Below are 26,299 nucleotides of genomic sequence, written 5' to 3'. Positions count from 1 at the left end.
TCTGACCTGTTGTTGACTCTGCTCCTCCAGGTTGAGTTTGACCTCCAGCGACTGTCTCGCCTCCAGAAAGGCCTTCCGATGTTTCCGATCAGCCATGTAGTACGACATGATGCCCACAGTGATGGCACAAACATAAATCACAAGGTTGGCTAGAAGCTTGAAAACAAGAAGTGAGAGTACATTCATAATTTCACTTCTGTGCACTCTTACAAGTTTATAAATGACACAACTTACTTTTTAAAAATTCACATATATTTAAAACAGTACAGCAAATGGAAATCCTGTAACTATAATCACCACACACTGTGAGTTTGCATGTTCTCAGTCCAAAGACATGCAGTCAGTGTTATTAGGCTAACCGGTGATTCTACATTGCCTGTAGTGTAGATGTAAATGTGAGTGTGAATGGTTGTGCGTCTCTCTGTGTAGCCCTTTTGTGTAAGGTGTACCACAGAGCAGGGATAGGCTCCCCCCACGCTGAATCAGATAAATGGAAGAAAATGAATAGGATGAATGGGAATGAATACGTTTTTATTCCAAATGTGTAACTGCACATTTAAGGAGGGGTTTTGTTTGATAGTGTTTTTCACACTGACAGTTTCTTTTTTATATTAATGTTTCTCCCACAAATCCAAAGTCACCCATCAAAACTACACAACTAATTGATTAACTGCATAAACATTCACTGAGCTCAGCAAAAGTACTAACACATCAGCTAGCTAACGTTACTATGGTACTCTTTTCTCTATGGTTGGACCAAGTCCTTTGCACTACTTCCACGTACTTTGCAACCTGTCCTGTCCAGCAGGTCTTTCTCTTGTTTTGAATTTATTGTTTGTATATATGTATTGCTGCTGTCTTGTAACCGTCCAAAAGGCTTCCTCGCATAAAGGGCACTTTATCATAGGGAAAAAAGAAAGTGAAGAAGAAACGTGATGGAAGACTTTTCTTCTTCACATTCTGGAAGAAGAAAAAGATCGTCGTCTGAGAAACCGTCAGTTTCCCAGTAGATTTAGAAGTGTGTGATTGTCGGCTTACATGGAGTCCTCTAACAACAGCTTTTGTGGCGTTTCCTGCAGGATCTCGGAAACAGGTGGATCGAGCTGACGCACGGGTTTTGGGAACAGAGGAAACTGAGACATGGGGCACCGTCACCAGAAGAAAATATAGTGCACTTTGTCCCTCACCTCACTGTAAATAAACGCACGCTTTATTTAAAGAGTCCTGCGTGTGGGTTCTGCAGCCGCATATCTGACGATACCAGTTTTTAAATTGTGTTGATAGGTCACATCAAACCACAGTTATGATTTAAAAAAAAAAATATTTGCATTTGAAGTTATGAGAATAATTTGTTAAAGATGTTTGTTAAAGTTTGTGGTTTTTACAGTGAAAAATATAACTTCTTTCTACTCTGATGTTATGTTTAATTTAGATCAATTGCATTAATACAGTATTCCTAAATGAAAAAATAACTAAAGTGAGATGTGAGGTTGTGCTGAAAACAATGATACCAAACAAGGCAAGGTAAACAGTTTTTAATGGTGAAATGCAGAGGTGAAATCAAAAGTAGTCAAAAAAGGCCAATTATACCCTGGACGCCAGAGGGTTAAACATGTGCATGATCATTCCACATAGCTGATGTGCACAGTCCCTGGGCAGCCTGCGACAAGAGGGCAGAGTGGGGCCTGAATCAAACCTGTTGAAAAACAGTTGTTCATTCACAGGGGTGTAGTCTGAAAGTACATATATGAGGCTATAATGTAGGAACCAAGGTGTATGCATCCTTGATGTTTGCATACAGTAAGTCCAATTAAATCCTGACAAAAGGATGTGCTTCTCCAGGAATTTCCTTAACCCTGGAGAACCTATGGGGTCAGAGCCGACCCCATGGGTTTTCTAGGGAAACCATGGGGTCAAATTTGGGTTCTCCATGGGTTCTCCAGGGTTAATGTACTTCAACGTCTTCCGCAGTTTTTCTTGGTCTGCAAACTCACAGTACAATCCTGTGCAGGGTGGTAGTGATTTTCTTCTTTCAGACTACAATTCCCTACAATTGGCTAGTTCATTCACAAAGCATCTTGGCATTTGTACTGGGGTCCTTAGACACACTAGTCTTCTTTCTGTACTGTATGGCTCTCTTTGAATTTCTTGATGATACTCCAGTTCTTGACATTTGGAAACACTGTGGAAACTTTGAATATCCCTCTCCTACTTTCTGAGCACCAAAAATTATTTTTCTTAATTCTAAAATGATTTCTTTTGGTTATTGCTATAATCCTTTCTCAAGTGACAGCTTAAACCCTTGCTCAGGGTTCATACACCTTTTTCCAGAGTAAAATTCAGCACTTTCAAGGTCCATTTTAAAGCTTTTCCAGCACATTACCACTTTGATAAATTACATATTTATACAAATACATACAAACTCAAAATGATTTCACTTTTTTGAAATCGTACAAAAAAAGAAAGAAAAAAAAAGTATTATGCTATATGTCACTTGACAAATAACTTCAAATAAAATAAATAAAGAAAAAAATGGGGAAAATAAAGGCATAGTGCATTCTTTTTTAAAAATAAAATGTGCACTAACAACTCAAAATACTACAAAAATAGCAGGGGTGCAACGATACACAAAATTCACGGTTCGGTTCGATACTTTGGTGTCATGGTTCGATATTTTTTCGATACAAAAAATGTTGATGCCTTTTTAATTTATCATTTATTAAAATTATAAATATATATTTTAACCCAAAAGTACAGTTTTTGAATTTAATGGTGCTGAAACAAAGTAATAAAAAAAAAATCTGAGGAATCACTCATCTTTGGAAAAGAGTTTATTACACAGAAATGTCTCTTTCCAAAATAAAAGCTATACTATCCGCTTCTTCTGGGCTATATTCTCAGCAGCATATTAAACATATCAGGTCCCCACAAGGAGAATCCTGTGCTAACAGCTGTCTAAATGACTCGGGTAACGTTTGTAGCATGCATGCTTGTTGTTTTTGTCTGCTTCCACTTGTCTTTGCACTAGGATGATGTCGGCATAAATGTGCAGTCATATTCGTTGTGTTCCCACTAGTGCTGTCAGCGTTAATCTGAAATGACGTTAACGCCACAACACGGCAAATCTCCGTTAACGAGCTACCGCGGATCGCCCCGTGCATGGGGCTGGACGGCGTCAACACGTTAACAAGCTAACTGCGCTAGTTCCCACAAATTGAGCATTGCGTGGCACATCCGACATACTGTTTTACTTTAGTCCATGACGCGCTTACCTTCAGGGTCATCCGTCACATGAAGACCAAAATAGTTCCAAACGCCAGATCTGAATGAGGGTGGGGGAGGTTCAATTTGCCATGTTGCAACGAGCTTAGCTTCTGTCTTGCTAGCTTGCGCTGCGCTCAGTTGATCTGCACTCGACAGTGCAACCTAGGCGGAGTAGTCGAGCGCAGATCCACTGAGCGCTCAACACAGACAGCATCGTCAGAAGGAAAGTTGATAAAATAAATAAAAAAAATTTGTATTGTTCAATACATATGCGTACCGAACCGAAAACACTATATCGAACGGTTCAATATCGATACGAGTATCGTTGCACCCCTAAAAAAATAGATAGGGCAAGTCAATGTATTTATTTATTTAAATATTTGGATAGACAACTTTTTTTTTTCTAGTTTTGGTTCTATACATTACCACAATAAATTTTAAATGAAACGACTCAGATGCAGTTGGAGTGCAGACCTCCAGCTTTAATTCAGTGGGTTGGGTCAAAAACACTGCATTAAATGTGAGGAACTAAAGCATTTTTTAACACAATCCCTTCATTTCAGGGTCTCAAAAGTAATTAACAAATTAAACAGATGAAAATAAAATGTTCATTTCTAGTACTTGGCTGAAAACCTTTTGCTTGCAATGACAGCTTGAAGTCATGGACATGACCAGATGCTGGGTTTTCTTCTTTTTAATGCTCTGCCAGGCCTTTAGTGCAGCGGCTTTCAGTTGCTGTTTGTTTGTGGGTATGATTTGGGTCATTGTCCATCTGTATTATGAAACACTGCCCAATCAATTTGACTGGCTTTAGCTGGATTCGAGCAGACAGTTTGTCTTTCAAACACCTCAGACTTCATTAGGCTGCTTCTGTCCTGTGTCGCATCATCAATAAACACTAAGTGCCACTGGCAGCCATGCAGGCCCAAGCCATCACACTGCCTCTGTTGTGTTTTACAGATGATGTGTTGGCTTTGGATCATGACCTGTTCAACACCTTCTTCATATTTGTCTTGCAATGATTCCGGTAGAGGTGGATATTGATTTCATCTCTCCAAAAATGTAATGTTAATGTTTGTTTGTTTTTAAGCAAACTTCAATATATACTTTCTAATCTTCAGACTTATGAGTGTCTTGCACCTTGCAGAAAAACATCTGCATTTACTTTCATGCAGTCTTCTCTTTGTGGTAGACTTGTATATCCATATGACTACCTCCTGGAAACTGTTAGTTACTTGGTTGGCTGTTGTGAAGGGTTTCTTTTCACCATGGAAATGATTCTGCGATCATCCACCACTGTTGTCGTGGACGTCTAGGTCTTTTTGAGTTGCTGAGTTCACCAGTGCTTGCTTTCTTTCTCAGGATGCACCAAACTGTACATTTTGCCGTTCCTAACAGTGTGAGTTTTTTCTCTTTCCGCAGTTTAAGGGTGGCTTGTTTCACCTGCACAGAGAGCTCCATTGACCACATGATGTCTGTTCACAGCAAAATCTTCCAAATGCAAGCACGACTCCTCAAATCAACTCCAGGTCTTTTATCTGCTTGATAATGACAGAACGAAGGAACTGCCCACACCACATCAGTTGTCCAATTACTTTTGGTCCCTTTAAAAAGAGGGCGGCACAAGGAGCTGAAACTCCTAAAACCTTCATCCAGTTTGAATGTGGATACTCTCAAATGAAAGCTGAGCATCTACAGATTATGTCCATGTCCATTATATACAGTAACCATAATTGAAATCTGGTTTAGTAAATAGGTAGAAAAAAAACCTTTGGCCAGTGTCCAAATATATATGGACCTAACTGTGTATATATTTATATATAGTGCAACAACAACAAGAAAAACGCATATTTCATTTCACGTTTCCTCAGTAAGACCATAAGCAATTAACACAAATAATCCTAGAAGTTCATCATACTGCAAAGGCAAAAGGTTGCATTGTATGCTTTGAGGCGACTGTGTTGTGCTATATAAATAAAATTGAATTGAACTGAATTGAATTGCATATAGTATTGTAACGGTTGGTTAAATGTTATTTTATAGTGACATGTTGGTTATCTCTGCACACTGTTGTTATTTCTTTAAGATACATGTTTGGTCGTGCTGCAGGAAAAAGGGAGTTAATGTATGCACGAAGGGGAGGGGGGGTCCTTGTTGTGTGACTGTGCGGGGCTGAAGTGAGGTGTTGTACGAGGGCACTCTCCCGGAGTTAACGGCCCGTTTGCCTGTGTTACCGAATAAACGGACAAACTGAGATCCAAACGTCTGGTTCTTGCGAACGTTACACTGGTGTCAGAAGTGAAGAGAGAAAAAAAACAAAAACAAAAAAACACCGAAAACGCCCGACACCCTGTTGCTGGCGACGCTGACCGTCACGAGACGCGAGGATGTTGCCAGGCAAGATTAAGAAGGAGACGGAGGAGAGGCAGGTTCGTCCGCACTCGCCTGCCCATAGATTGAGGGAAACGGCGACTTTTGCCATGTTCCAGTGATGATTGCGGGGGTGTCCTGTACGGCCCTTCTGGACACAGGGTCCAAGGCAACGCTGGTCCGACCCGATGTTGTCCCAGCCGGAGCTGCTGTGCAACCAACTAATGTGCGACTTAAGACTGTGACCGGTGATCTGGCCCCAATTAGAGGGAGGGGAGTGTTCCAGTTTAAGGTGGGGGACCTCGGCGTACCTTATGCTGCCTGGGTGGCTGACGTGCAGGACGCCTGCATCCTTGGGCTGGATTTTTTTTTTTTTTTTTTTTTTTACAACTTTATTTATAGTTTTCCAACAAAACAGTCCAGAATTTCTTACAAAAGTTGCGAACCCTACCCCCCACCCCCATCCAGGTGGCATCCCCACAACCAGGAAGCACAATACACACAACACAAAAAAAAAAAAAAAAAAAAAAAAAAGGAGAAACACTCAAACCAATCTGTGACAGTCATTATAGCACCAACAGCCGGACCCCGGCACATGAGAGAAGAAACAAAGAAGAAAAAGGGAATAAAGAAATCCCAACAGTCAAAGTACGGGCATTGAGGAGACTATGGACAGCAGTCCGAGAAGAGAGCAAGAGCATAAATTACCAACAAGTAAAGAACAATAAATCAGGCAAAAGACAGACTCTTGACATGAGTTATGAACCGTGACCAGGTTTTGTCATATTTACTCTCCAAGCCGCGCACGGTATACCTAATTTTTTCCAGAGCTAATCCCAACATCACCTCTCTAATCCAATGGACGTAGGAAGGAGGGTTCGACGCCTTCCAGCTCAGCAGTATCAGACGGCGGGCATGCAACGAGGCAAAGGCTATTGCGTTTTTGTGGAGGGGAGAGAGTCTCAGCTCTTCCCGAGGTACACCGAAGATAGCTATCAAAGAGTCAGGCCGCAGTGTTTCACCCGATATAGCTGACAGTGATTGAAAAATTGATGTCCAGAAACCATACAGGGAGGGACATGACCAAAACATGTGCCCCAAAGAAACAGGAGAGTAATCACATCTAGGACAATTCGGTGCAACATCAGGGTACAGTTTAGACAGTCTGTCATTAGAATAGTGGAGCCTGTGGACGACCTTAAATTGAATCAGGCCATGTCTAATACAGAGAGAAGACGTATGTATACGCTGTATGGCTTTCTTCCAGATGTCTTCTGACATGAGTTCTCCAACCTCCCCTTCCCACGCCGCCTTAGGTTTGTCCCATGTATGAGGGCAGCTGTCAAGAATCAATGCATAAATCTTCGATATTGCTCTTTTAGTGGGCTGACTCACATTAAGAACTAGATACAGTAGGTCCTTAGGGGGCAGAGACGGGTACCCTGGGAGAAATTTAGAGGCAAAACTCCGAGCCTGAAGGTATCTGAAGTAGTGAGACTTTGGTAAGTTATGGTCTTCACACAAATATTTAAATGAGACAAAGCCATCCTCAGTGAAGAGATCTTGAAAGAAAACCAGACCGTTTCTGTGCCAGACTGCAAATGAATGATCTATTTGAGATGGTGGAAAAAGATGGTTGAACATTATCGGAGAAAAGCTACAAGTATTTGTCAAGTTAAAATGTTTCCTGAATTGACCCCAGATCTTAATTGAATTATGAACCACCAAATTGGAGTTCAGCCCAGATGCTTTGACATTCAGTGGGAGAGGGGCAGTTAAGATCGAAATCGGAGAGATTGGGAGTGTAGCTCTCAGTTCCATATCTGCCCAGACTGGACCCTCCCCATCCGCAAACATGGTTATCCAATATGTCAGCTTGACAATGTTAGCAGCCCAATAATAGAATAAGAAATTAGGCAAGCCCAAACCACCATCAGCTTTAGCTCTCTCCAGGCTTGCTCTCCTTATGCGTGCAGGTTTTTTGTTCCATATGAACAAAGAGACAAAGCGATCCAGCTGGGCAAAATAGGATTTGGGGAGAAAGATGGGGATCATTTGGAATAGATAAAGAAACCTGGGCATTACAGTCATCTTCACCACATTTATCCGTCCTGCCAGCGAAAGTGGAAGTTTTGACCACCTACCCAGATCAGATTTAGTACTGTCCAGAATAGACCTGTAGTTATACTGGAAAATAGTCTTAATCGAGCCAGCTATTTCCAGTCCCAAATATGTGAATTTGTCATTTTCAATTTTAAAAGGCAAATCGTCATAAGTGGTCTGTTTTGCCAGATTGTTCAATGGAAACAGTAAAGATTTTGATAAATTAACCTTATACCCCGATATGTTGCCGAACTCCCGCAGCCAGCGGAAAAGGTGGGGCATACTCCCAATTGGGTCTGATATCTGCAAAAGGAGATCATCAGCATAAAGCAGAGTTTTATGAGTTACCTCACCCCTGGATATACCTTTAATCCTCTCATCAGATCTGATAGCAATTGCCAGCGGTTCGATCGCAATGTCAAACAGGAAGGGTGACAGGCAACAGCCCTGCCTCGTCCCCCTGTAGAGCGAAAAATATTCCGAAATCAGACCATTTGTCCTGACTGCAGCCATAGGCGTTGAATATAGGACTTTAATCCATCTACAAAAAGTAGGTCCCATGCCGAATTTCTCCAGAACTGTGAAAAGGTAGGACCATTCGATTCTATCAAACGCCTTTTCAGCGTCAAGGCTCAGAATAACTTCCGGTTGTAATGTCGAATGGGGGGAGAATACCACATTAAACAGTCGTCTCACATTAAAAAATGACTGCCGTCCGGGAATGAAGCCCGTTTGGTCCTCATTAATAATGGTGGAAATAATAGGGTCCAACCGTAGTGCAAGAGTTTTGGTTAAAATCTTATAGTCACAGCACAAAAGACTTATTGGCCTGTAGGAGCTACACTGTACAGGATCTTTATCTTTCTTTAGTAAGACTGAGATCGTGGCCTGGGTAAGCGTCTGCGGCAGATTGCCAGTAGCAAAAGATTCAGCATAAACTGATTCTAAAATAGGTGTGAGCTTCGAAGAGAATTCCTTGTAAAACTCCATGGGGAAACCGTCCGGACCTGGCGACCTTCCAGTCTGAGACAATTTAATAGCGTTCGTTATCTCTTCAATCGACAACGGCTGTTCCAAAGGCGACTGAGCGTCCGGAGAGAGCTTGGGAAGATCCAGCGAGTCAAGAAACGAGTAGATCTCGGATGAATTACTGCCCACCTCTGATTGATATAGGGTAGAGTAGAAATATTTGAACTGGTCATTAATGACTCGGGGGTCGTGAGATATCGAATCAGCACCTATTTCAATTCCCGAAATCACGCGCTCAGCTGACCGCTGTTTGAGCTGAAGTGCAAGGAGCCTCCCCGCTTTATCTCCATGCTCATAATATACCTGCCTGGATTTAAAAATATTTCTTTCGGCTCTCCATGTCATAAGCGTGTCAAATTCAGTTTGCAACAGTAATTTCTCCTTAAAAAGATCTGGCGTAGGTGAAAGAGCGTAACGCCTATCCATATCCGCAATCTTGTCAGCCAGTTCTTTAAGTTGTTTAGAGCGCTCCTTGTCTCTGTGTGCCACATAAGAAATAACTTGGCCCCTAATATAGGCTTTCATAGACTCCCACAAGACTCCCCTCGACACATCCTGAGTGTCATTAATTTCTAGAAAGAAGTCAATCTGATTGCTGAGAAACGTTTTAAAGCGTTCACATAAAAGTAATAGGGGGTCTAGCCGCCACGTTCGTTGGGGCGCTACATTACCTGGAAAAACCAGACCCATCTGCACAGGGCTATGATCTGACAACACTATACTGTGGTATTTGGTGCTGGAAATTAAGGGAAGTAGCTGGTTATCGACAATGAAGTAATCAATCCTGGAGTAACTATGATGTACAGGGGAAAAAAAGGAAAATTGCTTCGTAGATGGGTTTGTTGCACGCCAAGGGTCTGATAAGCCGTAAGAACGAAGTAGGGAATTAATAGCCACTGCTGCTGACGAGAGGGTGTTGCTCGACCTTACGCTTGATCGGTCCAGCTGGGGAGAAAGGACACAATTAAAGTCTCCACCTAGAATTAGTTTATAGGAGACAAGGTCTGGGAGAGTCGAAAAAAAATTAAGAAAGAACTGTGCGTTGTCCCAGTTAGGTCCATAAATATTAGCCAGTATTAGTGGTGTGTTAAACAACTTGCCCACTACAACAACATATCTGCCATTAGGATCTGATATCACTTCAGAGTGTTCAAATGGAACCCCCTTCCTAATTAAGATTGCTGTTCCCCTGGCTTTGTAGTTAAAACGTGAATGATATATTTGTCCAATCCACTTACAACCTAATCTTTGTTGGGAGTTAGTATTTAAGTGTGTCTCCTGTAGAAACATCACGTCAGGTTTGAGCGATTTCAAATGACTAAATACCTTGCTTCTTTTAACCAAATTATTCAGCCCTTTGACGTTCCAGCTAATGAATGAGACCGATTTCTGTTGATTATTCACATTATCCAGAGTCATAGTGCCACAATCGATAATAGACTGATCCTGCACGTTGGTTATATCTCAGTGTTTCAGTGCCTGTTTGAGCCACAACATAAACCACAGATAAACCCAAAGCAAAACTAACAAAAACAAACAGATAAACATAGATAAACCTCTCACCATCCTGGACCCCTGGGCTGGTCTTCCACAAACCTGAGACTGCCCTGAAAACACTCCTCCCTCTCCTAGGCATATAACACGTTTACACTAGCTTAAACTCTTACATGAACTCAGCAAAGACAGAACAAAATATAATAGGACCCTTGACTCAGCATCATTATTGCCGCATGCATGTCGGCACCCATCCACTTACAGGCCGGTACGGCTCTGAACACTCACGGTTGGAAAATAATCCCACAAGAAAGGGGTAAAACCCAATAAAAATAATGACACTGGTGATAGGAAAAAGGGGATTAATTAATCAGAATACATCAAAAAGCAAAATAAAAGCACTGTTGGGGTTATGGTGTCGGGCTGGAACTAAGACCAATGAGGATACCGAAGATATTCTGAAATAAAATATTCCCCAGGCCACATGACATCCACAGAAATCCTCAACATCTTATAGCTATACCTTGTCCAATCATAAAGGGCATCCAACCGTAGCGTGGCGACGTTCACCAGTCAATGCACAGCCTGTGCAGACTACCTCAATGGTAGCACGCAGCGTGTGATACTTGTTGTGGTCCGTGAATTAACTGTCACTCTCCCTCCGTCTCCCGTGGGCGCAGATTGGTCTCGACGTAGTGCCTTGCCTTGATCGGGTCTTCGAAAGACATCTGTTCGCCAGCCGGGGTCGTGATTTTCAATGTAGCTGGATACAGGAGACCATATTTCACTCCCGTACACCGGCGAAGCAATCTTCTCACCTCGGTAAAGGCCGATCTCTTCTTTCTAACGGTGGCCGAGTAATCCGGGTAGATGTAGAAACGCTTCCCATTACGGGTAATGGGACCTGCCCCCATGGCCTTTCGAAGAACATCCACTTTCTCCTGAAAATAGTGGAACTTGACGATTATCGGTCTCGGGGCATCTCCATCCTTTGGCCTCGGCTGCAGGCTCCTATGCGCCCGATCGAGCGTCGGCGTATAGTCGAGGGCGAGCGCTTCCTTCAACAATTCAGCCACGGCTTTCTCCGGTCGAATATTTCCGAATCCCTCTTCCACTCCAATTAGTCTGCAGTTATCACGACGTTGCCGGGACTCCAAATCATCGGCCTTGTCTGCCAACCGGACGACTTGGGCAGATAGCGCATCAACTTTAGCTTCCAGTGCTACAACACGGTTAGCCTGGCCATTAGCTTCCTCCTCAAGATCATCAGTGCGGGTCGAGAGCGTGGCGTTTTCTTTCTGCATGTCTTCGATAGCCTTCGCAAACTCTGCGCGCACACTCAGGACCTCTGACCTTAAATCACCCGCCAAGTCGTCTATTTTCTTGTGTAGTTCACCTGCAGCTGCCATCACAGACGAGTCGATCTTGGCTAGCACATTCTGCTCCGTTTGCTTTATGGCAGCCATGATTGTGTCGAGATCCGGCCCGGCCCCCACCCCCGCGGCCGGATCCGCACCAGGCAAGTCCGAGGCATCAGGCCCCGGCTTCTGCTTGAGCGATTTAGGCATGTTGAACAGCTTTAGACTACAAAATACAACTGATTCGAAAGATTAGGCACTTGTGAGACGGGTTCGCGCCGGGATGTACTAGAAGGGGAGCGGGAAAATTACGCAAATGGTCAATCTAAGCAGAGCTCGCAAAAACACGTCTTCACATGTCGCTGCTCTCTCCCCTCCCTCTTGGGCTGGATTTTTTGCGAGCCATTGGTGGTGTACTGGACTTAGGCAAAGGCTTCCTCGTACTCCCTGATGGGAAGAAGGTGCAGCTTATTCCTCTCCGGTCTGCCCAGCATCTGCCGTGGCGTCCACCTCCACCTCCGAGACCCCTGCAGACCCGCCAGCAGAACAGCAAGCGGGGGAGGAGGAGAGGCTCTCAGCAGTGAGGAGCATCTGGTCAAAGAACTGTGAGGGGCTGACTCCACAGCAGCAAGAGAGTCTATGGCAGGTACTAAGAGAGTTTAGTGACATTTTTGCCCTGAAAGAAAGTGATGTTGGCTTGACACACTTGGTAGAGCACGTCATTGAGACCGGGGATGCCCAGCCTATTAAAGTGCGCCCCCGCCGCCTGCCCCTGGCTCATCAGGAGGCTGCTGACAGAGAGTTGTGTGAAATGAGAGTTGTGTGAAATGATAGCCCGTAGGCCTCTGCTGTGGTGATGGTGCCTAAGAAAAAAAGCCCAAGGATGCGTTTCTGTGTGGACTACAGACCACTCAACAAAGTGACGAAAAAGGACTCTTACCCCCTTCCCAGGATTGATGAGTCTCTCGATTTAGTAGCCGGATCCTCCTGGTTCTCCACCCTGGACCTGCGGAGTGGCTACTGGAAGGTGCCACTGTCCCCTGAATCCAGACCGAAGACAGCATTCTGCACTAACAGGGGACTATGGCAGTTCAAAGTCCTGAGCTTTGGTCTTTGCAACGCTCCTGCGACCTTCGAGAGGCTTATGGACAGTGTGCTGGCTGGCGTCCCACGGCAACGGTGTCTGGTTTACCTGGATGATCTTCTAGTGCACAGGAGCTCGTTTGATGCTGCCCTGGATGCCCTGAGACAAGTGTTGGGGAGGGTGGCGACTGCAGGCCTGAAGCTGCACCCCGACAAGTGCCACTTCATGAGGAGGGAGGTAGAGTTTCTGGGCCACAAGCTGGGTCATGACGGCATCAGCACTTTGGGGGAAAAAATTCACACCATTACTGAGTGGCCCACACCAGTGGACCAGAAACAGCTCAAAAGCTTCCTAGGACTGGCGTCTTATTACAGGAGGTTTGTGAAGGGCTTTTCCTCTATAGCTGCACCACTCTTCCACCTGCTGCAGAAGGACCGTGACTTCATCTGGACCCAGGACTGTCAGCAGGCGTTCGACACCCTCCGCAGATCGCTGACAGAGTCCCCAGTCCTCGCCCCCCCTGACCCCACCCTGCCTTTTGTCCTGGACACTGACGCAAGTAATGTGGGGCTGGGAGCTGTGTTGTCGCAGGTTGGGCCGGAAGGTGAGAAGGTGGTGGTGTACTTCAGCCGGGTCCTGAACAGGAGTGAGCGGCGCTACTGTGTCACACGACGTGAGCTGCTGGCCGTGGTGGCAGGGGCGAGACACTTTAAGTACTACCTGTGTGGCACATCATTTGTTATCAGAACTGATCATGCCGCCCTCCAGTGCCTGATGTCTTTCAGGGAGCCAGAGGGACAGGTGGCTCGCTGGCCTTCAATTTCACTGTGGAGCACAGAGCAGGGACGCACCATTCTAATGCAGACGCCCTCTCTCGCCGCCCATGTGCTGCAGCTGGCTGCCGTTACTGTGAAAAGCGAGAGGAGATAGAGCGGGAACTCACAACAATAGACGGAGCAACACAGCTCGCCTGCAGGGCTCTTCTGGTGGTGGATGCAGCGGAGTGGAGGGCACGGCAGAAACAAGTCACTGACCTGCTGTCAGTCCTGCAGTGGCTGGAGAGGGAGGAGCAACCCCTTTGGGATGAGGTCACTGGGTTTTCCGTCTGTACCAGGGGGCTGTGGGCCAGGTTTGCAGCTCACAGGCTGAAGGAGGGAGTGTTGGAGCGTGCCTGGAAGGATCCTGCCACAGGGGAGGAGAGGTGGCAGGTTGTGGTGCCAAGGTCGCTGAGGTCAGCTGTGCTGGAAGCCTGCCATGGGAGCACTGGCTCCGGCCACTTTGGGATCTCCAAGACCCTCCGCCGCCTCCGCCAGGGCTACTACTGGGGTCAGCAGTGGAGGGATGTGGAGGACTTTTGCCGCAGCTGTGATGCATGTTCCTCGCACAAAGGGCCACAGGACCAGTCCCGGGCTCAGCTTCAGCAGCAACCAGCAGGAGCTCCAATGGAGCGAGTAGCTGTGGACGTCATGGGCCCATTTCCTCGTACAGACAGAGGAAACCTCTTTGTCCTTGTGGCCATGGACTATTTTACCAAGTGGCTGGAAGCATATGCCATCCCAGATCAGGAGGCTGAGACTGTCACTGATGTATTAGTGGAGGGGATGTTCAGCCGCTTTGGAACAGCAGAGACCCTCCACAGTGACCAGGGGCATAACTTTGAGTCCAAGGTATTTGCTGCCATGTGTGAACGCCTTGGGATTAAGAAGACTCGCACCACCCCACTTCACCCCCAAAGCGATGGACTGGTGGAAAGGTTTAACAGGACGCTGGCCCAGCAGCTAGCCATCCTTACCTCAGAACACCAACGGGACTGGGACTACCATCTTCCCCTTATCCTCATGGCCTACAGGTCGGCAGTGCAAGACTCCACCCAATGTACGCCTGCCCTGCTCATGTTAGGGAGAGAGCTGAGAACTCCTGCAGAGTTGGCTTTTGGGAAGCCCCCGGATGCGCCAGAGGCACCACCAGGCCGGGACTACGCAAGGAAGCTGCAGGACCGGCTGGATTCTGCACATTCCTACGCCCGGGAGCAGCTGGCGAAGGCAAGCCTGCGCCAAAAGAGGAATTATGACATCACCACTAAGGGGAGGCACTTCCGTGCTGGGGAGCTGGTGTGGGTCTACAGCACAAAGAGAAAGAAAGGACGGTGTCCTAAACTGGATTGCAGCTGGGTGGGGTCCTGGAGCGAGTGGGGGAAGTTGTATACAGAGTGCAGTTGTCTCCTAGAGGGAGGAAAGTGACCGGATGGCCCCCTATGGAGAGGGCAGTCCCTCCCCTCCTTCCCTGAGGGACGAGTACAGAGCTCCCATGACCCTGCACAGAGGGACCCCCGGCCGGAGCTGCGTTCCCCTCCCTCGGACTCTTCACCTCAAAGCCCCGAAGCTCCGTGTACACCCCAGGGGCTCAGGAGGTCAAGGAGGGAACGTAGGCTACCACCCCGCCTCAGAGACTGTGTTGTTCCCTCGGGGATGAGGAACTTATTGCTGGGGGGGCAGTGTAACGATGGTTAAATGTTATTTTACAGTGACATGTTGGTTATCTCTGCACACTGTTGTTACTTCTTTAAGATACATGTTTGGTCGTGCTGCAGGAAAAAGGGAGTTAATGTGTGCAGGAAGGGGAGGGGGGTCCTTGTTGTTGTGTGACTGTGCGGGGCTGAAGTGAGGTGTTGTACGAGGGCACTCTCCCGGAGTTAACGGCCCGTTTGCCTGTGTTACCGAATAAACGGACAAACTGAGATCCAAACGTCTGGTTCTTGCGAACGTTACAGTATATAATAGGGATGGACCGAGCCGATATTACGTATCGGTCCGATACTGACCTAAATTACTGGATTTAGGTCACCTGCAACATGGCGCAACTCAGCTCATAACCTTAGCACGTCGGAGCAGTACGCATCACGTGAGCGCGGCTGTGGCGTGCAAGACCTGTCGGCGCTCTGGTTGAGCATTTGGAGCCTCGCTACCAAACCAGCATTTCATCTCTTAAGAAGTTATCGCAGAGAGAAGTAAAGCAAGTGTGTAAGTTCATCTCTGAATGTTAGTAAAGCATTCCAGCCTTAAGCTTAACAACCGATATATGGAGCGACTGCCTCTTCTTGCTGCTACTTCAATCATGAAACTGATCAATGATCAGCTGATCGTCTTTTCTGTCGCGAGTCCGTCTCTCTCGTTTGTTTTTGTCTCACTTTGCACCAGAAAGAGGAAACCAGCGGCTGAACAACAGCAGCACGTTTAACCTTGATAAGCTGTTGTTAGAATGTATTTAATATTACTTTCTACACCAGGATCCTTTCTATGCAGCTGACGGCTGTAACTGTGCAGGGGCGGATCTAGCAAAGTTTAGCCAGGGGGGCCGATAGGGCATGAACAGGGAAAAGGGGGCACAAAGACATACTTTTCTTTCTTATTCTCATTTAAAATGTCTAGCTTTTAATAAATAATTATCTGAATCTTACACCAAAGTTTTAATCTGATGTAAAATGTATAGAAGTCCATTACTGTATATTATTTAGACTGTTAAGTCTAATATACCCTGGTAAGCTATAGTACTTTTTCCTTTGGGAAGGCACCATCTGTGCAGTCTGCAGTTCTGTTGAAGAAAGATGTTGAATCTATTTAATTATTATAGAAAAGTTATTGATTTCTGTGCATTTTGTTTTTTGTCTGCTCGTTCACACTACAAATAAAATGCGACAGCAAACGCGCTCTAGTGTGAACGCTTGAAGCGGCCGCATGCACAAAAGAAGACGTCACACACAACGCGCTCTGTTTAGACCCAGACTACCCATTTGGAAAAGATATATATAAATCTTATAAAGTTTGTATCTGTCTTGTGTGAAACTTATATGCTTTTCATATAAGTGTGAAAACAGATATAAGATCCCTTGAAAAATTATATAATGAAACTTATATGTTTTGGATACTTACTAAAACAATGTATGAAAGTAATGCGAAAGTGGCCACTTTCATGAGTAAATTATGTAAGCCTTATATGATTTACTCATGAAAATGGCCACTTTCATGAGTAAATCATATAAGTTTTTACTATTTCTTTTCCGTATGGGTAGGGCTGTGCAATATGTTCAAAACCTCATATCCCGATATGAGACATCTATCGTCCGATAACGATATAAATCACAAAAATGTAACATTTTCTGTAAACTCTGTGAATCTCGGGCAGCTCGACCTGCGTGAAGTGTTTCCAGCTGCGCGTCATGTAGCTGGAGTCGAGTTTTAACCGATGCATGAAACGATGCATTTTTAGACATAAGTTGTAACGGCGCCGTTTCTTTGTGAGTATTTATTACACGGCGTGCTGCGGGGAAAAGCCTGTTCTAACGTTTGAGTCTAAGCTTTATTTTTTAGCACCTGGCGGCTCTTTTTTACTTCTCATCCATAAATAATCTGCATCTTTCACGTGATTCAGTTTATTTTGAAAAGTCTCAACAGGATCTTGAGCTTTATTGTGAAAGGTTTATGTAGAACATAAACAAGCGGACATGCGATGCTGTTACCGTCGTTGTTGCTAACCACAACGCATAAAAACAGGCGCTTGTCCGTCCGTGGTGTGGTTTTATTAAATATAAGAGAAAGAGAGAACTTTAAGAAATTAATAATAACTACAGTGACATCAGAACCATGAACAAATATTGCCGTAAACAGTTTATTTTGTGACACCACGAAACAAACGACAGCGTAAAATGAAACGACAGACGTTTTTATATCGTCATCCGATATATATGGTTATATCGAACAGCCCTAACCCAGACCAAACAGTATTGTTTGACTGATGGCCTTAATATAAAGACTTCAGACTTTGTTTCCCAATTTTGCTTTAAGTTATTTTGTTATTTACATAATGATGTAAATAACCTAATAATGATCCTTACTGCTGTTTTAGAGGAGCGCTGCTTCAAAGGATAGTTTCTGTCAGAATCTGCAGATTATACAGGACAAATAAAATGTTCACGTTTCTCCAACGTTGTCGTCCCAACAGTTTCACTGACATCTACACGGGATGGCCAGGAAGCGTTCACGATGTCTTCTCCGGCGCTGATAATTGGCGTCTGTCTTGTGTCAGTGACGTAAAAGACGGATTCAATGCGACCTGACCATCAAACAGCAGTCGCTTTCTAAAACATCAGATATGTATCAGATTCAGGACCACATATGAAAGTGACCCAGATCGGATTTGATGCGCTTTCACCTGCAGTGTGAACGTAGCCTTAGAGTTCCTTGAGTTTGTCAGTTAGCCGTTTCTGCAAATCCTCCAGACTCTTTTCATTTTCTGTTGCAGGTCTTTGAAGCACAATCTTCCTTCCGACTCAGCAAAAAAGAAAAATAGCAGACGGGTTATTTAAAAAAAATAATAAATCCCAGTACAACTATCAGTGATATGCTTAACTTTGTTTCTGTCTTTGTTATTGCTGAAGTCCTAAATGATCACAGACTGCATTGGGATTCTCAGCTCTATTTAACCCCTCAAAGTGTTCCCAAAGGAACCAAGTTAACACTTTAAAAAGCTGCAAATTGTAAGACATACAAATATAGACAGTGTTCTTCTATTTGGGTGGTGACAACTTAGCTGCTATATAGCCTTTATTCAGAAAGCCCTGGTTATATTGGGCTAATGTTTAAAGCTTTCAGTTGAGGGAACTAATTACAGTCACTGTTACTGCTAAGTAATGTTAGCTAGGTTAACGCATATTCCATAAATTATCACTAGTACTGCTTTACTGCATCACACTCACAATTTATCCTGTGAATTTGCTAACTAGCGAAAATAAACAAATTAGCATTACTGTGTAATGTGCACGTACCTTTCATGTGACTCGAGAACGCAGACTCCCCCACTGTGAAAATCCTTTTTGCAGACTTTGCATGTGGCTACGCATGGATTTGGTCCTCGTCTTATCCATAATTCGTATTTGTCGTTTTCCAGCCAACACTCATTAAAACAGACTGACTGACGCAGAGGTGCAAAGCACGCCCCAGTGGAGAAATGTTTCTTTTAGCCTTTTTGACTCATTTTCTTTCTCCATCTGATCAGCAAACTATGCAATCAAATACTCATATGTTGTGAATGAAATACAGTTTTAAGCACCACATCCAAAATTCAAGCACTTTTGAAACCCTGAAAAGACAATATTAAAATCCAAGAAAGGATTTCAAGCACCTACACAAACCCTGCTTGCTGAAGTTTTTATAAAGTGTGTAAACTGGAAGGTAAGCCTCAGCTTTAGTTCGATTTTACAAGCTTTGAGCGTTGAAAAGTTAAAGCACATCACTGCACAGCATTGGTTTCAGCTGTAGCTCAATAAAAAGGTGGCGTTTTCAGCAGGGTGATAACTTTTTTGGTTCACAGCCATCTTCTGCTTATCCTTTGCATGGTTGTGGGGGGATTGAGCCTAGAGGCAGGATACACCCTGGACAGGTCACCAGGCTGATGCAAAGCTAACACTGAGAGACACACTGTAACGCACTAACTGCATGTCTTTGGGCTGTGGAAGGAAGCTGGAGAGAAACCATGCAAACAGCCACCGGCCATTTTTTGTTCCTGAAATAATTCTTGTATCGTGTGCAAGCAGAAATTATTTCGGTTTTCTATAGAAATAATGAAAATAGTATGTTTAGAAATGTCGCGTTGCAAATTCTCTGCTCTGCTCTGCTAAAAAAAAGCACTAGGGGAAAAAACCCTTTTGTCCTCATTAAAGACAAAGTCAAATGGGACATAAGAGGCAAATATAACACTAATAGGTGAGTTTTATACAAATATGTGTTTAAAACAAAAACAGCACCTCCAGTTCTGCCAGTGGAGAAAATTTTCATGGAAGAATTTTATTAGCTTTTCCATTAAACGACAGATTTGGATCTAATAATACAACAGATGCAACTATCACAAACGTTATTGGTCAGACGTAGTGGCACAAATGAAAGTCACACTAGGTTTTGAGATTGACTGTAGTTCTGATACTGTATATTTAGGTAATACACTAACTGGTTTGCACGTTTAGGACAAATATCTTCTCAAAGTGTTAATAACTGCTGAGAAAAAGACAAACAGCTGGACAAAGTGGCCCTTTTAAAAGAAGCATATGAAGTGGAATACTTTATATTGATAGATATAAAAAGTATTGATTACAGTGGCTGTTATATGTGAATGGCAGATTTAGATACTGACAAGTTGAAATAATAATTTTACCATAAAGGTGAAACTTTTCCTGTTCCTAATGCAGTTTCATGACTCTGGTTTCATCTGGACACTCGTCCATACTTTCAGGGCAGACCCGTGGCACTAATGTTAATAATAACTTGTCATGTAGTCAACTACTGCTTCTCTTAAAACACAATATATGAAAATAAACGTTATTTAAAAAGGAAACCAACAAAGAGGACTCTGCGGGTTGTTCTGTCAACTGTGTAATCTGCGTACAGTTACCAGACCTATCCAGTATTAGTTAGTATCCCTGTGAAACGGAGATATTTGGCTTTGGGGAGCTTTACTGCCTTACATCTGGCTACATGCCATTAGACACAGGAAATTCAATGCGTTAACAAACAGACAACTCAACTCTCACCTGTCTGCCGAGTGCTGCGCCGTGTATGTCATCCTGCTGCTGCTGGGCAATGGTGACACCCAGAACCAGGGTGTGGACCCCACAGGACACAGTGGTGATGAGCACAATGGGAGTCAGTCTCAAAGGCAGAGTCAGAAAAACCGAAAAACTGAAGAAAGCCTGCCAGCCTACGGTGTCGCTGGCCTGGTGGAAGCGAGCATAATTCAACCCCAGGTAGCAGAATATCTGAGCGGCTATGAGCACCCACAGGGCATAGGGCAACACCCGCCGGGAGATGCGGTCTGGCAGCAGCCCAAAGCGGCACAGCAGATAGAGAATGATATCTGCTGCCAGTCCCACTGATGCCACTAAAACAGAAGCCAGCTTATCAGCGGTGTAGACCACAGCACACATGAGGATGATGTAGCTGTCGAACAGCGCGGCAAACACAACGAGCACCAGCAGCGTTTCGTGTCTCTGCCGTCTAAAGTAGGTCTGGTAAAGATTCTCCAAGGACTCGGGCGCAAAGGTCAGGCGCATGAAACGCGGCAGACAGAGGCAGCATCCCGAGGTCCGCACCGTGACCTCGTGTGTTCGCCCCACTGCCTGCCCGGGGTCAGAGGGCAACGTCACAGAGCAGTCTGCTGAATACTCAGCAGAATACTCGGGCTCAGAAAAGGCTCGGTTCCGAGGCATGGTTTACATTCAGCTGCAGCTCCCAGTCTTCTTTCAAAAACAATGGAAGCATAAATCAAACACCGACCGAAGTCTCAGGTTCACATCCTGTGAGGGAAGCCCACACGTGTGGACAGCAGACTGTCAGGACACTGGAGAGACGTCCTCTCTGCATCCACAGTCACTCCATCCAGTGAGGTCACTTGACGTGCTTAGCCTTCTCTCATAGGTCCAATCTGAGCACGCCTACTCTTCATCATCGTGATGTCCACCTCTGGTTTTTCAGCTTTGCAAATGGGACCGTTTCACCTGAGCCCGGTCGTCTCCGTAGGCCACATATCAAAGTTGGACGTATTAACATTTACTCCGCTGATTTTCTTTGTGTCACTGCCTTCATTCCTCCGCTTTCCATAAATCTCACATGACCTGAATAAAGAAACACAAAGTCACCAGAGAGCAACAGGTAGAAGTGTCACGCTAACTTTTTTAACTGCTCTTTTTCCCGGGTGGAATCATTACACAGCAGACATCTTTAATGGCTTTAAATGACAAGAATCGCAGGGGGAACACTTGAACTTATTTTGGATTTTCTCTCACGCAGTCAAGATTATACACATACACGCCGCTAATATTTGGTTAAATGTCCCTTAGCAAGTTGCACCTTGACTACATGCTTTCGACAGCCATGAACAACCTTCTGGGTGGATATTTGACCACTTTTCTTCTCTGCTGAACTGATAGAATTCATTTCAGTTAGGCTTTTAAGTATAGTCCACGGCGCTTCTCAAATGTCTTGTACAGCAGTTCCAGGCCTTCTCAAATTCACTCACTTTCCAGTCCTTGTCCCTAAACTTTTTCAAAGTACGGCTTTTTGTTTGCTAATCTGCTTATCTTAACACTGAACTACGAGGCACTTAGCTTAAGGGATGAACAGCCAACTATTTTAACCTGCAAACTTAATCCATGCACTTTGCTGCACCAGATGCGTTTACATATCTGGTGTAGCAAAATATGTAAACAATATTTTAGTTGAATCTATGAACAAAGGCAAAGATGGATACCAGTTCAGCTCACGGGTGACCGCGTCACTAAAGGCTATAGGTCTGAGTGTGACCCACAAAAGTGATTACTAAAGCACTATTAACTGCAAAATAATGAGCTGTGTGCCCTAAAACATGCAGGGGAAACAAAAGAAGAAGAAGTGGTTACACAGCAAATGAACAGCATGTGAAAGTCAAAGCCAAAAGTTTATCCACGGAGGAAGACGTCCGCAGCCGTGTGACGGTGCAGGTTGGGTGTTTGGGGCTGCTGCTCGGTCAGGAGCCGTGGGGATCTCCGCACAATGGATACGAATGTAGAAAAGTAGTGTCAGAGTTTGATCCAGCACACAGTACCAAAAGGCTTTTGGACAGTGCCTTTATTTTTTCGGCATGGCAACGATCCCGAACACATTACAAATGCACAACATAAAACTGTGCGTCAGAGACGATCCTCCAAACGCAGACTTTAATATCATGAAGCAGTGTGTGAGTACGAAGAGGAACTTTGGGATGTCCTTCTAGGAGCCCGGAGAACTATTTCTGAAGACTGCGAACACATTTTAAAAGCTTGTTGATGACAGCTCACCTGTGCTGACGAATAAAGGCAGTCATACAAAATCTACGAAGCTCTGTTTGCTCTCTGGACTGCGTGTTTACACGTCTCAATAAATCCCTTTGTAACAAACTAACCGATGCACAGCGACAGATGGATGATTGTTCCCTGGGCTCGCACCTCTGTTAAAGGCAGGCGCTGTGAAACGGCCACATTTTGGCGTTAGGGTCTCTCCACGCTAGAGCGAGGCTCTCCGCTGTGGGCCTACCTTGTTACATGTTGCGCTCCCACAGGTACACATGTCGTAAAACCACACTAAAAACAAACAAAAGCCAGTGGGCTTGTGTTGCCTGAGGACATTTCCACGTCCACGGTACTCGCAGTGACAAAAGGGGTTCTCGGGTGGTACACGGTAGCTGTCCAACAAACCTTTCTCTGTGGCTGCGTTAGCATCTGTGTCTTTCGAACGGAAACTTATCTGGACGTGATTTCCACTTCGGCTCTTCGCGTGTGCTTCGTGTTCACCTGCTTCACTGCAAGCTCTCCGTGGAGCTGATGCACCGCTTACCGTGAAAGCATCCGTCTCCTGTGGGTGCTAACGTTATTCCCCTCACACAGATATCAGCTACCGGAGCCCCGCACGAGACCGGATTCACGTGAAGATGGAAACAATCACTGAATCTAACGAGTCACAGAAAGTAGCCGCGGCCGGTGGCTCCGCCCCCTCCCCCACTGTTCTTAACATGAATTATTATTAATGTTATTTTTATTATTTATTTCATTATTATTATTATTTTACCTCGGATGTTTTCCGCAGAAGACACGGAACAGCTTTATCACGAGCGCAACCAACGAGGCTTCTGGTGGCTTACAAAATAAAATCACTGCTCGCGAACGTTGACGCAGGAAAGAGCAGAAGTATGATTGAAAGCTATGTGAATAATGCTCTACAGGCCACACAGCAACCCTAAAAACAAGCACCGTTTGTGTAAAATATTAACGATAATAATAATAGAACTTGCTATACAGTAAAATAAATGATCTTGTTACACTCAGAGCTTTGTCTTACCTGGAAGCCTTTTTCTCGGCTCCTCAATTTTTTTTCTATCCACTAAATCAATGCATGACAGTTCATAGTTCATTCAAAATGTAAGGCAATATGAAGATATCAGTGAAACCTAAGTGTTGAACAGAAATGCACCTGCCGCTCAGCTGATAGAGCAGGTTGTCTGCCAATCTCAGTCCACCGTTCCCCTGACCACATTTGTTTAGGTGAGACACCGAGTCCCTCCCCAAGTACATGACCTGGAGTGTAAATGTTAGGAATGACAAAAGTGATGTAACTGGCTTGATTCAATTCAGTTTTATTTAGATGATGCCAAATCACAAAAGCATTCACCTCAAGGTGCTTTTTGATGTATTCTCCAAGAGTTCCCACAACAATACAGAGAAAACCTCAACAATCAAACAAGACCCCCTTTGAGCAAACACTTTGGGGACACTGGGAAGGAAAAACTCTTTTAACAGGAAGAAACAGTAAGAAGCAACACCAGGCTCAGGGAGGGGCGGGGCCATCTAACCTGACCAGTTGGGGGTGAGCTGAGGAAGACAGAGCCAAAGATCAATAATCTCTGAGACAGAAAGGAAGAAAGCAGCATATATTTCATATGTGCACTGAAGGATCCTGATCAAAACTACTCCAAGATTCCTTGATAACCTGGACGCCAGGTTAATTTAACATTCAGAGTAAGCCAAGCACAATAAAAACTGAGTGAAACTCTTCAAATAAACCATTTTTTACAGATGATCAGTTAGCTGTTCTCTTTCAAGAGTTTCTCAGATAAAAAGAAGGTTGGAGATTGGCCTGTAACTAGCTAGGACAGCTGGTCAAATGATGCTTTTTGAGTAACAGTTTAACTGCTGCCATCTTGAAGGCCTGATACGTAGCTGATTCATAAAGATAGGCTAATAATATTTATGGTTGAAGCATTAATTAATGAGAGGGCTTCTTTGGAGAATGTAATTACTAAAGTTAACTCAGAAAGATCTATTGGAGAAAGGAAAGGGGATTCGAAGGGGGAAACAGGCAAACACAAACAATCCAACTCTCTCTCAGAACAGGCAGGCTCACCACAATGCAGGGAGTAAATTTAGGGAAGGTCTATACAGAGGAGATAGAAGACAACATCAGGTCTGAAGACAAAAATCATCCAGGTAGACAAAGTATTTAAAGAAGTACCAAGGGACATCATTCACGAGGGCCTGAAACACTCTGGACCTGTTCGTAAGACCAACAGGCATCACCAAAAACTCAAAGTGGCCCAGTTGAGTGTTGATGGCTGTCTTCCACTCATCCCACTCCGTTATCCTTACCAGATGGTAACCACACAAGGGCGTGCCCACAGATGGAGATGGGATGAGTGTTCTGTGTTGCTGGACACACAGTATAACAAAGGGGTATACGCCAGGCTATGGTAGATTCAAGTTGCACGCAGACTGTAGTCCACCAAAATCTGGTTCGGCCGGAGAACTGTTAGAGGCAGAGTGGGTGGAGGTTAGGTGTGTGCATGGGGACGTCTACAAATCTGTTTTGATCAGCATCTACCACCCTCACACTGACGGGTTGGTGGAGTGGCTGAATAAGACTTCAAAGTCCAGTGCACCACACAAATGCTTCTGGGGTGGAAGCAACCTTAGGTTAGGGTGAAGAGAACGCTGAGGTAGTATATCCTGCAGAGGGTTAACTGGAGACAGAGCTGGGCTTACTAGGACAGTTTGTTAAGCCAGAGGCAAGCTCTCCAATCACGTGGAGCCAGCCGAGTTACACTTCCTGGGTGGAAAGGACGTGATGAACATGACCTGAGTCCGCTGAGTCCACCAAATCCATAAGTTGGCTGGATACTTCTGTCATGAATACTGGAATGGACTCAAATGCAGGGCTTGGAAGAATCCCATGCACACTAACTGTGATTCTGAGTTTTACCAGAAAATGCTATCCACAATTAAGCAAAAGGAGAAAATGGGACTCCAGGTGTCCAAGGGGAAAATGCACAACAATCCAAAATTCTCTGTAGGGCGCTCAGAGAACAGGCTCCCCACACTTCAGGGAGGAATTCCAGGGAAGGTCTATAGAGGAGTGGGAAGTAGGGATGAGAAGACTGAAACAGCTGTTTTGACACTGTGTTGACCTTCCAAAGCACAGATGTTTCGAAACATTGCTCAGAAGCGTGGTTCAAAACACCCAGATCACGTGACCATGACAAAACACGATGGTGCACTCCACCCCAGTTATGGCAGGTGGCGTACCTGCTGCTTCGACGCATTCCTGGGACAAGGATTCCCATTTTTGAATAAGCACACTTATTGATGCTGAGCCTTGTAATGACTGCATTCATGTTTTTGATATTACGGATTCAGTTTATCACACGTGCACGTGTAAAACCAAACAATACCTATCTCTCATTATTTAGCTGTAGACTGTGAAGACTAATATGACTTCAATTACTTAAACACTAAACTCCAAAGTTTAATACAATTAAATAGATAAATAAATAATATACAGATATCTTATTTGAATGATTCCTGTCAAGAAGAAAGAGGTTGGTGGGCGAGCTCAATTCAATCATATCAGCAGAGAGAGAGAGCGACACAGTGTGCCGTTCATTAAAAGTTTTCACCTCTGACTCCGTCAGTTCTTTAGTTTTTTGTTTTGTATTTTCAACAGAAAATGTTATTTGCAGCATCAGGTGACTTCATCCTCACTGTAACCTG

General features: G+C 44.6%; 1 protein-coding gene across 5 annotated transcripts in view; it reads right to left on the bottom strand.

Moving 5' to 3' along the window:
- Positions 1–23,674, bottom strand: part of adcy3a (adenylate cyclase 3a) — a 66,630-nt gene extending 42,956 nt beyond the window's left edge. Inside the window, exons 1-3 of one of the 5 annotated variants that reach the window (XM_026184467.1) lie at positions 23,598–23,674; positions 20,282–21,361; positions 7–156 (exon numbers count right to left, since the gene is read on the bottom strand). In XM_026184467.1, coding sequence (XP_026040252.1) covers positions 7–156; positions 20,282–20,956 — 825 coding nt within the window. In that variant the 5' untranslated portion in view covers positions 20,957–21,361; positions 23,598–23,674. The other 4 variants (XM_026184465.1, XM_026184463.1, XM_026184464.1 and 1 more) reach the window with 4 other exon arrangements.
- Positions 23,675–26,299: the final 2,625 nt, after the last annotated feature.

This window comes from Astatotilapia calliptera, chromosome 11 (assembly GCF_900246225.1).
Source record: "Astatotilapia calliptera chromosome 11, fAstCal1.2, whole genome shotgun sequence".
Taxonomy (NCBI): Eukaryota; Metazoa; Chordata; class Actinopteri; order Cichliformes; family Cichlidae; genus Astatotilapia; species Astatotilapia calliptera.
Note: the sequence above shows the minus strand (reverse complement) of the source record. Positions and strands in the feature narration are given on the sequence as shown.